The sequence below is a fragment of the Mytilus galloprovincialis genome, chromosome 12 (genome assembly GCF_965363235.1).
Source record: "Mytilus galloprovincialis chromosome 12, xbMytGall1.hap1.1, whole genome shotgun sequence".
Lineage (NCBI taxonomy): Eukaryota > Metazoa > Mollusca > Bivalvia > Mytilida > Mytilidae > Mytilus > Mytilus galloprovincialis.
In genome coordinates this window covers 63058606-63074047 of record NC_134849.1, presented here as the reverse complement: position 1 = coordinate 63074047, position 15442 = coordinate 63058606, and the positions used below count along the sequence as shown (strand labels likewise).

The following is a 15442-nucleotide window of genomic DNA, read 5'->3' as shown; positions in this document are numbered from 1 at the left end:
TCAACTATCAAAAATGATATGATCACATCAAAATGATAGAACCATTAAGAGATATTGTGTTATTCCGATTTAAATCATTAGCAACCAGACACAAAATTAGCAACTATTTGTTCTCACAAGCCTGTGATATGTTCCAATCCATATTGGCAATTATCGAGTAAAGACTTTTTTCTATAAATTGAGACCCTTTTCGGTACTTAAATTTGATTGTTGTGTTGATAGATTAAAAATAACTAAATATGAATTGTATTTATTAATTGCCATTTATGGTCCTGCATCTAATGACACTTAAAATTTGATCTTGCGCAAAGACGTTTTGTCTTGGACTAATAATGACTTCGTTACATTTAAGAGGCTGTCCAAGGAAAACTCAGGCAATGGTTGGCACATCATGGGACTCAGATTTCGATGAAACTTTACATGAAGTCTATTAAAGACATGAAATGAAAAAAAAAAATGTCGGGGAAAAAAATTGTGCACGGTTGCCATGGCAACACGAGCATCATCATTTTGGCCTTTGAAACAGCCAAGAAAAACTGATTTTTACTACATTTTCAATTCAACATTTCTTCTTAATCACAATTTTAAGAGCTTAACTATATTGATACAAGATAATATCCACCTTAGTGTCTTTATTCCATAAATTACTTGTTATAATCAATATATTGACAAAGGAAAAAAAACACCTAATAAGGACATCCAAAATGCCAATTGTTCATTTTGCCAAAATCAGCCATTTTTGAAGTCTTCTGGAATTCCATCCATGGTAAATATTGGAAATGTACCATATAGAGCTAACAGATTATCATATTCTTTAATAAAAAGAACAAAAAATTTGGTGGGATCACATTCCTGTAAGGCTAAAAAAAACCAGAACAGCATAGCCCTCTCAGCTCAAAAAACAGCTTCAAACTGTATTATTGCCAGATCAAACTTTTACACATGCATGCATATTTTTCTTTTAATAAAGTCAAATCTCATTATTCTTAATGAAAGGGGTATCAGTAACTTAAAAATTAATAACTGCTTTTCATGTTTAATATATTTTAACATGGGTGCAGCCTCAATTTCTCCATGGATAAGATCACGATACAAGATGATCATGTATTTAAATTACACACAAACTCACAAATAAGCAAATAGTGATGGCAAAGATTTATTTTTATTCCATAGATCAATCTTATATTTAAACAAGGTTCAAGATAAGTTGAAAAAAACACAATATTGCAAAAATTACAGAATAAAATAGGCAAGGAAAGTATCGGTGAACTTCACATGCATACCCATTTCTAAGACCAATCGCAACAAATTCTATTTTCTTTAGCAATGATTATTGTATGTACATGCACTACAAATCTATAAACTAAGAATTTAACCATGACCTCCTTAAACTTGCAGTCAGGTGCAAGTATTTATTCCATGTTTCTTGTTTCTCAATTTACAGCAATAAAAGTCTAAATGGTACCATAGTGCACAAGCAAACTTCCATTCAAAAAACTAATTTCTGAAATATTTTTATCATGTTTAGTAATTGAAACCTTGACCTTTAACAAGCAAAGTAAGTGTAAATTATAACAATTCTTACATACTAGACATTTTAACCATATCATCAAGTTTCTTTTGATAAAATGTAAAGTTTTTGAGATTTATAGTCTGAAACCCACTTGTAATTTCATTTTTTGTGCCTGTGACCTTTTGACGAAATTTACCCTAACTATCATTGCTTGCTTACTTCATAAGAAACAGAATTTCTTAGGGTTTGACAGGGATATAAACTTTTTGAGTTATTTTCTTGAAAACAATTTTTAACACCTTTACCCCTATCTGCCATCCCCAATAGTCTGGTAGCACCTCAGCTAAAACCCTGATGCATTGCTATGATTCATGCAAATACATATATATATATATATATTAGAATTTTGTGTCATGAATATTTACACTTCATCCCTACTTTTTAATCTTGTACTATGATGGCTAGATAAAAATTATGAAGCAGGTACAAAATATAAATCTAAAGGAATATCACAATAGGTTGGTCAAAACATTGCAATACATATTTTAGTTCCAGCATAAAAGAAAAAATCATTGACAAATGGAATGAATTAGTTCAAGTTCATTTTCCTGACGAGTAATTTCTATAATAGCATCATTTAATTCATCATCAGATTCCTCTTTAGGAATTTTTCCAGATTGATTGACAAATCTGGAAAATAAACCCTGTACTTGTTGTGAGCTCAGCCATTCTTCTGGTGAAAAAAGCCTATTCCCATTTTCATCCCTGACTGCTCTTATTTTTTTGGAAGCCTCTGTTGGAGTATATTTTCGGCCAGTTTGTTCACCTTCCATAAATAAATTAAGTAAATAGTCGTTTACAGCTATGCTAAATCTCTTATTCATTCTTCTTCCTTTCAATGACCATCCTGAATGTAGTGAACATTGTGTTTTAGTCTGTGGTGTCTGATCATCATCAGTTGCTTTTGAAAAAACACTTGTCATTGACTCTTTTATATTAGTGCATTTACTACTCCAAAAAGTTTTTACTCGATCAGCGTGCCTGATATTATGATTTCCAATGTCCTGGTGAATGTTATATTCATGTAGACTAACAAATGTTAGACCACATTCACCACAAGTATAGTCATCAGTCTGCAAAAGAAAAATTACATTTCTATAAAAGAAGTGAAAAACAGCAGAATTGAATCACTATATCATGCATACATGTATACTGTGAACGAATTTGTGGGTATTAAAACTTAAGTAATTTCAATCATCTCCCTTGAAAAAAATCAGACCAGAAATATCCTCCTTCGTGCATATCTACAGGTTGTGTACAACAACTGGGTAAAGTTTCATCAGTATTAACCTTTTTAGGAGTAGTTGGGCTAACAAGCTTGTTGCCATTTATTGCTAGATGTATATTTAACTAAGTAAATTCAATTATCTCCCTTGAAATAGTTCCATCCAGAAATATTTTCCTTTTTCCACATCCTTTGGTTGTGTACTACAACTGTTTGAAGTTTCATCAATATTAAGGAAGAGTTGCACTTATGAGACATGATGGACAGACAGATGGAGGGACGACAGGGCGATTCCTATATATATCCCTAAAAACTTGGTTTTTTTGGGGTATAAAGACACTAACAACACAGGACACTAATAAAACCTAAACAAACATTAGACCTTTGGTTTTCCAGTTTGAATGGTTTTACACTAGTAATTTTGGGGCCCTTTATAACTTGATGTTCGGTGTGAACCAAGGCTTCATGTTGAAGGCCGTACATTGACCTATAATGGTTTACTTTTTAAATTGTTATTTGGATGGAGAGTTGTCTCATTGGCACTCACATCACATCTTCTTATATCTATGAACAATATTGTCAAAGTCTAGAAAGATTGGTCCATCCTTAATTTCTTTTGCAAGATGAAAGGATAGTGATGTTAACAATTAAAGAATATACATTGTATGTATCTGTTACCTCATTCATCTGGTCATGACTAGCAGCATTTTCTTCTGTGTTCTGCTCATTTATTTCCTCTATATTGTCTTCAGCATCTCCTGTTTCATTTCTTTCCTGTAAAAATATACTAATCATAAACACATATTTCCAATGTTGTTATCTAAAATTAATATAGGTGATAACAGATAAGAAAGTCGATTTTACATAACTGAGTTTTAAACATGTAAAATTTAACTTAGTAATTTAAGGATCTTTGAGCAAGCTTTGGACTTCTAAAGCTTATATATTATTACTTAGTTCAACATTCATGTAAAATGTACATTTGAGGAGTCCAACAGTTTAGGAATAAGGGGCTCAAAGGGTCCAAAATTGAACTTTGTTTGATTTCATAAAAAATTGAATAATTGGGGTTCTTTGATATGCTGAATCTAACTGTGTATGTAGATTCTTAAGTTTTGGTCCCATTTTCAAATTGGTCTACATTAAGGTCCAACGGGTCCAAAATTAAACTTAGTTTGATTTTAACAAAAATTGAATCCTTGGGGTTCTTTGTTATGCTGAATCTAAACATGTACTTAGATTATTGATTATGGGCCCAGTTTTCAAGTTTGTTCCGCCTATGAAAAAAATATTTTAAGTTCATTAGACCACATTCATTCTGTGTCAGAAACCTATGATGTGTCAACTATATAATCACAATCCAAATTTAGAGCTGAATCCAGCTTGAATGTTGTGTCCATACTTGCCCCAACCATTCAGGGTTCAACCTCTGCGGTCGTATAAAGCTGCGCCCTGCGGAGCATCTGGTTCTATTTATTGGAACTTTTTTATTTGCCAAAGGATTAGTTTGGTTAGAAAAACACACTTTGGCTACAAAAAAGTACAAGTTACCCAGTAAAAACACTTGGTCAGCACCTCATTACTGAGTCATTAGGAACACTCGTGTCATGTTTGGTTTCAATCGATAAAGTGGTTTTCTAAAAGAAGACATTTGTATGTATTTCCTATAGGGTCCTAAGTTAAATTAAGTCCCCCGCTGGTAGCCATCTTAGATGATGAATCAAGTTACAAAGTAACAACACTTGGTCATCATCTCATAAGGATCAATCATACCATGTTTGGTTTCATTCCATTTAGTGGTTTTCTAAAAGAAGAAATTTGCATGTATTTCCTATAGGTCCTATATGTTAAACTAAGTCCCCTGCTGGCAGCCATATTGGATGATGGATCGGATAAAAATAAACAATACTTAGTCAGCACCCCATAAGGAACATTCATGCCATGTTTTGTTTTAATCCATTCAGTGGTTCTCTAAAAGGAGACATTTGTATGTAATTCCTATAGGGTCCTAAGTTAAAATAAGCAGCCATCTTGGATGATGAACTAAGCTACAAAGTTTAAAAATTTGTTCTTAAACATCATTCTTCTGTTATTTTCAAGCATACATGTATAATATTGACAAAAACTGCAGGAACAGTTAACATTGTCAGGTCAGGGGCCATAAATCTAAATCTAGAGATTCATTTATAAATACTAAAGTTATTGTCTAGAAACCAAATGTCTACTGACAATGACACTAACATGATAGACTGATAGCAATATAAAATTACAAATACATTTTTAGTGCAGTCATGTAAAACCAGATGCTCAGCAGGGCGCAGCTTTATACGACTGCAGAGGGAGAACCCTGAACAGTTGGGGCAAGTATGGACACAACATTTAAGCTTGATACAGCTCTGAATTTGGATTGCGATTAAATAGTTGACCCTTTAATTTTGACCCTTTAATTTTGACCCCTAATTCATTGGGACCAAAACTCCCAAAATCAATCCAAACCTTCCTTTTGTGGTCATAAACCTTGTGTTAAAATTTCATTGATTTCTATATACTTATACTAAATTTATTGTGCAAAAAACAAGAAAAATGCTTCTTTGGGAAATGTTTTTGGCCCCTAATTCCTAAACTGTTGGGACTAAAACTCCCAAAATCAATCCCAACCTTCCTTTTGTAGTCATAGACCTTGTATTAAAATTCTATAGATTTCTGTTTACTTATACTAAAGTTATTGTGCGAAAACAAAGAAAACTGCTTATTTGGGACCTTTTTGGCCCCTAATTTCTAAACTGTTGGGACCAAAACACCCAAAATCAATCCCAACCTTTCTTTTCATAGATTTTTATTTTCTTTTACAAAAGTAAGAATGCGAAAACGAAATGTCTTCAGAAGACAACGACTATGACGATGTGATACCAATGTACGACCAAAAAATTTTCAAAAAATAACATTACCTCAATAGCATGAATAGTGGAAAAGAGCCATCAGAAACAAGTTTGATGACAGCATTGACTTTCTCTAAGCAAGACATTTCAGGTTCCCATTCTTCATGGCTGCTGATCAACGTGGCAGTACTTTGAGTTGGAAAAAAATAAGCTGAAAAATAAATACATGTATATGAATATTTTATTCTGTTGGGTATTTTACCAGTTATTTCTGCAATAAATATTAATCAGGGGCAGATCCAGTCATTTTAAAAAGGGGGGTTCCCAACCAAGGACAAAGGGGGGGCCCAACTATATGTCCCCAATTAAATGCATTGATCGCCCCCAAATAAGGGGGGGTTCCAACCCCCAGAACCCTCCCCCTGGATCCACCAATATTAATAGAGGCTCTATAATGCCTGAATTGCGTACCTGGAAAAATTAGAAATCTCATTAACATTTTTTTACCCAAGAGTGAAACAAAAAGTTTTTAATTATCTATTATGATTTACACTGCAAATTATATAATTAGCTAAACATCTAGAGAAAATGTCATTTTTTTACTTTTTTAAGGACAATAGCTCTTATATATAGATTAATACATAGTCTTTTCTATAACGGCCATGGTAACATCCAGTGACCCCCATATCACCCTGAGACTTTAGTTGAGTGCCAATATGGGTCAAGGGATGATACCCAGGCTGATATGGAAAAGGTCATGTATTAATCTCTTTATCATATACTTCCGACAAATTGTTTCAATAGTGCTTTTGTTAGTAATTCAGTGAAGAGAGGTAACAATTTAAAATCAGAAAGATATTTAAAAAAAAATGTTGACTAAAAATAACACTATCAGATTTTTTTTTTAAAACAATTTGGTAGCCCTTGAAAGGACTGTTTGGTCTCTTGGAATTTTCATCTCCGGTAAATGTATCATACTGTGCTATTTGGACCATAATCATTTATTCATTGTGTCCCCAAACTTTCTCATAAACAAACTTTTTGGTTTTCTGTATTACTTAATTTACTTACATGCACAATCAGAAGTCTGACTGGCACTTATGAAATTTTCCTCTTTTTCTGTGGCATATTCATAATCTTGAGTACTTGTATGGTTATTGCATGAATCATCCTTATCATCTTTATGATAAATATCTGTTAAAAAAAAATATATATATATATTTAGTTTAAATTTAAAATTAAAAATCAAGAAAAAGACTGGCATTAAAATTATTCATGAAGAAAGTGAATTATAAAAAAGTTTCTTAAAAAACACCAAAACAATTCATAAAATAAAAGTATCATGCTGCAGAAATAAAAAAAAATAAGTGAAAGCTGCATTAGCATGATTAGCAAAGCGTGACCAAAATTTAATCTAAATGTTCAAATTTATTGTAGAGTTAATACATATAACTTCTAGTCCGAACTTTAAATTTTGATTAAAAATCTTATCATTAGCTATAGGGACGTGTGTACTAGCATGACTAGGTTTCAAGTTAGTGTGACTTTTACTTCATAATAAACTTCCTTGACTAAATAATTCAAACTGATCCGGGACAGACGGACAAACTGACAGACGGATGCAAGAACCAGAAAAGATAGATGATAACGCAGCTTTGCTCTTTGTACTTTTAGATTTGAACTTCGAGTTGACTTCAATTTCGAATGTAAGATTTACGTAGGATTGCATAAATTTACAGATCCACTGGATAACAGAAATTATGACGTAGACCATAAGCTTTTCTTAAAGCTTTTCATAAATTTACAGATTTACTATGTTCACTGGATAACAGAAATTATATAGAGTAGACAACAACTTATATATATCATACCTAAATTTGCAAGTTCTATTGATTCTGTATCATCCCCACATGAAGTTGTCCTGTACATTTGACTCCTTGTAGAAATCACATGAGGGTGAGAAGTTCTACATGGCTTACATATTCCTGCAAAATGTTTTTAAAAAAGATAAACAAATTTTACAAGGCCAATATAAACAAAGGAAAAATTTCTATCGGAAGTAAATACAATAAAAAAAAAAAACGCCCTGGTAAAATCCAGATTAAAATATTCGGAATTTTACTTAAGGGAAAGAAAACAGGTCTGACAGATGGGAAATTTCAAGTCAGTCAAGATATTCATGTAATCAGAATATGGAATAATCATAAACAGACAAAAAGATCGAGTTCATTTATCTGCAACTTGTGCATTTTTTCTTTGATAAACAAATTTGACCTCCTACGACTATTAAGTATCTTTTTTATTTCTTCAAAATATTGACCTAGTCATCGTTTTTTTTTTTTTTTGTGTCATTTCGTACATTTTAAAACTGCTATGATTTTTTACATATAATAAACTCATCATAGATAATGATATGCAGGGGCGGATCCAGCCCTTTTAAAAAGGGGGGGTTCCTAACCCAGGACAAAGGGGGGGATTCCAACTATATGTCCCCATTCAAATGCATTGATCGTCCAAAAAAAAGGGGGGGTTCCAACCCCCAGAACCCCCATCTGGATCCGCGCCTGATATATTATATGTCAATGTGCTAAGTGCCTTCTATCATTTTTGTTTCGTTTTATATGTATTGGTCTTTTGTTGGGAAATATATGACTGTAATTGACAAATACAATGTATGTGTACAAATGTAAGGCCAAATAAAAAATATGTGTGTTTTTTACTTCCCTATATTTAAGCTTAAAAATAGCCTACATGTACATGTACCTTAAAGTTTGTTTTGCCATTTTTCAATAACGCTGTTTTTAAAAGTAAGGATTTCCCTCCTAGAATCACTACCTACATGTACCTACCCTATTTTTTTCAAAGATGTAATAGGAAACACACACATTATTTTATTTGGCATCGGCAAACCTGCCCGTAATTAAAAGTTTTGAAATTCATTGACTGCTTCCAACATTTGTAGCTTCAAAGCTTGTTTTTGGGGTAATTTCTTTTAAAATCACTGCATTTTTTCTTGTATCCCTGGTGCATTTGACTTGAAAAATGCAGTACACACATATCATCCTAGTAGGCACGCCACAGTGGGCAAAGAGCAAGAACCTGAACATGGTTATGTTTATCAATAGTACTGTTTCAGCGGACCCTATTCATTCTAGTGGCCATCTTGTAGGGTACAATGATTCTTTCAATGTTGAAGACCGTGGGGTGAATGTCAAGATGGAGAACAGGAATAAAGGCCCTATTGATTGAAAACTTGTATATTTTATATGTATTGTGTGCGATTTTGTCCTTTGCACATTTGCTACAAAAACATTTATAGGTACACGTAGGATAGGAATTCTGGGTAAAAACAGACAGGACAGGAGTTTTGAGTAAAAAAAGGCAAGATGAGCAACTGGGCGGCAAAAAAATTAAGATAAACTTGTAAAAATGCAGGACCAATGCAAATATAGTAAAAAATAAAAAGGCAGGACTGAGATTACAACTAAACAAAAATGCAGGACAAAATTTTTCATCCTAAACCTACCCCCCCCCCCCCCTAAAAATCAAATGGTAGCTCCCTTACTGCATATAATATATAGACTATAACTGTTTAGTGTCTTTAAAAATCAGCTGTATTTGTACGATGCTAGGAAACTAGGTGTATGCGAGCTTTTAGCAGTTATTGTCTTTATCCTGCAATTATTTCTGTATTTTATTTATATTTCGAAAGACACAAAAAAGCCATAAATAAAGTCATTGGCTGCAAAATGTCATGCAGCAGTTCCTCGAAAATGGACGTCGATTTGAGGTGTCAGACCACCAATTAAAAATCCCTATCTGTTCAACCAAATTTTGCAATTTTCACAGCTTTCTAAATATTTTACCTTAAGTTTAACTTCAAGGAAACCAGGTATATCCTGAATTGTACATGTATCACCTTCCTACATGCCAATTTTCAACCAATGTTTAAAGTCTTGTAACAAATTTCTGATTTTGAAAAGACAGGTACTACCAAAATAACTCCCGGTTTTCTGGAAATCTTAAATTAGTGTACTATGTAGCGCATTAATCCTGAATTTTTAATGCAAACTCATAGACAAGTGAATTTTGGCTCAAAATGGTCTAAATATATTTCCCTTTCACCAAAAGTTTCATTTCTGCAAATTTGTTGGTAAGTTTAAGTAAACAATGACATCAAAAGCACTATTTTGTGTCAAAGTAGGACTACTTTTACATACGTTCTAAATTGGAGGGAGTAATTGGTGGTCTGACACCTAAAGAGCCAAAAAAGTTGCTCAGAAATCTTTGCTTTGCTTTATTCTGAATCCTTAGTCAATTTGAAGTCAGAAAAATCCTATCTGAGCATAATGTGACTTATATTACAAATTTCACAGCTCAATTTAAACTGACTGTAATGTATGACTTTGATAGAAAATACTTGAAAATTACATTTTGGACTACAGGAACATAAACTTCCAATATCAAGATCAGTTTTGGTGATTTTTTTCTTGTTTCTTCTACTTCTTAAAAGACTTTCCACAATTTTTACAATGGGTTAAGTAAAAAATTCAAGGTATTGAAGAGTCAAGGAATATTGACCCCCCTTTTTTACACCTGGTGTAAGTAATGGGACTATTAAATGATCAAAAGTGCAGTCATGGTCATTTCACTGTTTTTATTTTCTATCAGTTGATACAACTTAAGGCATAAAACTTTCATTTGAGATAATAAATGGGATTTTTGTGAGTTTTTGCAATGTTTACATCAGGCTATGTTATCTGCCAAATACATGCTATGACGCAATGATATAAGGGATAAAAATCAAATAATTTCATTAAATCTTGATGACAAGAACTTTTTTTGGTGGTAAAATAACCATGTTTTAATGTTAATACCACAGAAACATCTTGCTGTGCATTTATAACAATTTGGGACATTTTTTTATGTGAAAGCATATTGTCAGGGTGGGAAAAGCTAAAAATAGCACAAATTCAGGTCTACGGCTCTAAATTTGCAATATGTGACTTTTTGCCCCCAAAAAGATTGAAATGTGACTACTATCACTTCATATGATCAGTTAAGTACAAAAAATCAATTGTTTTCTGAATTTGGGGTTTCACCGCATTTCCCTTAAAGGTGTCAGACCACCAATTAAAAATCCCTATCTGTTCAACCAAATTTTGCAATTTTCACAGCTTTCTAAATATTTTACCTTAAGTTTAACTTCAAGGAAACCAGGTATATCCTGAATTGTACATGTATCACCTTCCTACATGCCAATTTTCAACCAATGTTTAAAGTCTTGTAACAAATTTCTGATTTTGAAAAGACAGGTACTACCAAAATAACTCCCGGTTTTCTGGAAATCTTAAATTAGTGTACTATGTAGCGCATTAATCCTGAATTTTTAATGCAAATTCATAGACAAGTGAATTTTGGCTCAAAATGGTCTAAATATATTTCCCTTTCACCAAAAGTTTCATTTCTGCAAATTTGTTGGTAAGTTTAAGTAAACAATGACATCAAAAGCACTATTTTGTGTCAAAGTAGGACTACTTTTACATACGTTCTAAATTGGAGGGAGTAATTGGTGGTCTGACACCTTGAGGAGCCAAAAATCTGACGTTGATTTGGATGCTTGTTTTATATTATGACATATAAAATTAAATTGGGCTTTGATTTGAGTCTAACATATATACTACATGTGTACATGTACCTGTTCTGTAAGCTTGGCAGGCTACCGGTAATGGACACATATTAGGGAAAGGGCACAACCTGAATTGATATCTGAATTACATGTAACTTACCACTTCCAACAGGTATCAAGGATTGATAAAGGAAAAATAGTTCTTTCGATGTTTTAAAATCAATAGCCCTATCTCCTTTACACTTTGTTGTATGGACTGGATAGGCACACTTCAAACTGTTTGTTTTCCAATAAGTCCCAAGTGAATCTCTATGGGCTTTGCAAATAAGTAGTAATTGCCTGCAGGCTGCATCAACATCAAATAAGCCGGCGCGATACAATATTAGATCCTGCTCATTTACATTTGCACCTGTAGTGCACACTTTGAGATATCTAAGGTGGGCAACAACATCTTTTTGGCAGTCAAGAAAATGGATGATATGGCCAGAACAGTCTCCTAACCTGCTGAAACTGCAGAAGTCATTTGTTCCCTCCATTTTTCTTGTATACAAATGCAGTAAATGAATCCGCAGCAAATATATTTTTTTTAATTCATTGTTTCAATAAAAAGAGTTTTATCACAGTCTTTGTGTGTTTTCCCCAATATTGTAATTTATTATCATTGATAGAATATTCATTGTAATATTTCATTGACAAAATAACATATTCATTGAAAATATTCCCACTGGTATTCAAAGGGAGGTAATCCAGATACTAGTTTTATGATATGGTTCAAACAAAGAAATAAGCACTAATAATGTAGATCCCAATATTTTTTTAGCTTAAGAGTATTAATTACACATCTATCTAAATATTTAAACAATTTTTACATTTCAAATAAATGTGGAACAAAAAAAAAACAATTTTAAAAATTGCACTTTTACAATGGACATAAAGGGGAAAACAAGGTACTAAAACCTCCCAAATTTTTAGACTATATCAAACTTTCATCCAAAAAACAAATACACACTATTTGTTGCATCTAATAACAAGGGCATTTAATGCAAGAAAACTAATTTTAAGAAAATTTAATGTGCCAACATTTATGCATCCCTTGCCTGGTTTTCAAATGGACAGCCTCTTAATACCTTGAAGATATACTTATTGATATGTAAGTTGTGGAGGCCATTGTTTCTTAGTTATTTTTTTTTAGTTTTTTTAACAGTATTCCACTGTCTGAAAGTTATATTGATGTTTGATTTCTATTTGATGAGTCAATTCCTTCGACTTTGATGTTTATCTTTTGACCAATGTGTTGTGAAACCACTGTCCTATATGATTGAAAAATAACGCGCTGGAAAACATTTTTAACTCTGCTTCTTTATGTGTCTGTTCTAATGCAGGAACACGTACATGTACTTAAGTGGTTGTTGTAAGAAAATTTTCAACAGAAATGTTGTCAGCTTTTTATTTTAGAACGAACTATGTAGTTATTAATATTATTTTGAATGTTTTTGTTTAGCAACCATGTAGTTGCTTAAATGCGATGACTTTGATGTACATGTATGCTTGCTAATTTTCTCATTATTCGAAACTACATGATAAATATTTTCATATGAAAGCAATCTAGTAAACTGAAGTTTCCTATTGTTGATTGATAAATGTTACATAATATTCTTTTGATTCATTGTTTGCATCTCTCATGGCTTCCGCCATGCGGAAAGATCTCAGTAATGTTTACGTTTCATACATGCCTTTGAATTAGTTTTCAAGGGATCATAAGATTGTTTAGTACGTCTGTTAGTTTGGAAAAGAGGGACGAAAGATACCAAAGGGACAGTCAAACTCATAAATCTAAAACAAACTGACAACGCCATGGCTAAGAATGAAAAAGAAAAACAAACAACAGCACACACGACACAACATAGAAAACTAAAGAATAAACAACACGAACCCCACCAAAAAACTAGGGGTGATCTCAGGTGCTCCGGAGGGTAAGCAGATCCTGCTCCACATGCAGGAAGTGAAGATCATGACGACATTGTGCAAACTTCGATAGTGATTATCTTCTTTCAGTAGCTTTTGGTATAAAAGGATATTGATTTGAGCTATTAAAGGTTTATTACATAAATGTATACACTCAATAACACGGTCTTAATTAAAATGATACTATTATCTTTATCTCATGGCCTTCGTTTAGATCCATTGGCATCACATAACTAAGCATTATGTTATAGAGACGATTATATTAATATAACCCGGCCACATACTGTATGTAACTGTCCTGTGTCAAGAGCCTGCAATTCAATGGTTGTCGTTAATCATGCTTGTCTTTTTTCCTTTATGGTCGATGCCACTGATGGTGGACGTTTCGTTCCCGAGGGTATCACCAGCCCAGTAGTCAACATTTCGGTGTTGACATGAATATCAATAATGTGGTTAATTTTCGAAATTTCCTGTTTACAAAACTTTGAATTTTTCGAAAAACTAAGGATTTTCTTATCCCATGCATATATTACCTTAGCCGTATTCGGCACAACTTTTTTGGAATTTTTTATCCTCAATGCTCTTCAATTTTGTAACTGTTTGTCTTTATAAATATTTTGATAAGAGCGTCACTGACGAGTCTTATGTAGACGAAACACGCGTCTGGCGTACTAAATTATAATCCTGGTATCTTTGATAATTTGTACATTAATCAGGTCGTTATTTTTCCAGTTCATTTGTCATTTTTGGGGCCTTTTATAGTTGACTTTGCGGTATGGCTTTTGCTCATTGCTGAAGGCCGAACGTTGAACAACAGTTATTTACCTCTATATCATTTGGTCTCTGGTGTTAAAAGTAAAATAACAAAAAAACTGAACTCCGAGGAATATTCAAAACGGAAAGTTCCTAATCAAATGACAAAATCAAAAGCACAAACACATCTAAGGAGCGGATAACAACTGTCATTTTCCTGTCATATTCCTGTCTTGGCACATGAGTTTTCTCATGTACAAAATGGTGTATAAAACCATGTTGCAAAGCTAGCTTTATCTCGCACTTGTATGACAGTTGCATAAAATTCCATATATTGACGTCAAACAAAGATAAAAAAAAACTTTCAAAATCAAACATCAATTAACAATATAATATAACTTTCAGGCAATGAAATACAGTTTAAAATCCAATTAAAAATAAGAAAAAAAAACAATGACCTCCGAAACTTACATATCAATCAGTATATCTCCAACGTATTAGATGTAACATGTGTAACGACGTCATTATTAGTCTAAGACAAAACGTCTTTGCGCAAGACCAAATTTTAAGTATAAATATCATGCAGGACCAAAAATGGCAATTAATAAATAAACTCATATTTAGTTCTTTCTAGTCTAGCAAAAGAGAAAGCCAATTTGATTACTCGGTAGGGTGTCATACATATATATATATATATATAGAAACAAATCTATACTTGCTGATTGCCAATATGAATTGGAACAATCAGAGGTACATGTATTTGAAAACTAATAGTTGCTTATTTGATCTCTGGTTGCTAATATCTTTTTAAATAACACCAGATATCTTTATTGTTCTATAATCATGTCAATATTCATAAGTTATGATAATTGACAGCATAAAAGATGCTTTATTCCTAATTCAAACAAAGAATTAACAATCTCGTTTTGATCTATTTAATTTAATTGATTTCAACTAAAACTTGAGTAAACCGACAAGGATAAATTAAAACGAGTTAGAATACATGAAACATAACTGTGCTTCGTTTTCAGCTAAAATGAGAATCTTTATTTTTATTTATATTTTGTGTCTTAAAATTAGGCTTTGCTTCCAAGATACTGTAATCGGTGGAAATTTTCAAAATAAGAAGAAAATGAACTCCCACATTATCTTAACTCGCGATAATATTGGTCCCAAAATGTGTATTCGAGAATGCTTACGAAAAAAGAATTGTAACGGTGTAAACTTTCAAAAGGATTTTCTTAAGTGCGAGCTATTATCAAATTCGGACTTAAAAAGTCAGTTGGTTAGTACGCCAGGGTATAGCTATTCGGACATTTCAGACTGGAAAATGGCAAGTATCATTCATGTTTTTCTTTTAATTATGTTGTCTTTTATATTTAGAATTATTTTTCTATCTTATTAATAGACAAAATGGT

The 15442-nt window shown here is 32.5% G+C and overlaps 1 protein-coding gene across 1 annotated transcript; it reads right to left on the bottom strand.

Moving 5' to 3' along the window:
- Positions 1 to 1140: 1140 nt before the first annotated feature.
- LOC143053728 (uncharacterized) lies at positions 1141 to 11888 on the bottom strand. Its single transcript, XM_076226512.1, has 6 exons — positions 11467 to 11888; positions 7549 to 7662; positions 6749 to 6871; positions 5747 to 5888; positions 3477 to 3585; positions 1141 to 2646 (listed from the first exon to the last, which is right to left on the bottom strand). The coding sequence occupies exons 1-6, from the start codon at positions 11840 to 11842 to the stop codon at positions 2083 to 2085; spliced, it is 1428 nt and encodes a 475-aa protein (XP_076082627.1). The 5' UTR covers positions 11843 to 11888; the 3' UTR covers positions 1141 to 2082.
- Between the last annotated feature and the right edge of the window lie 3554 nt (positions 11889 to 15442).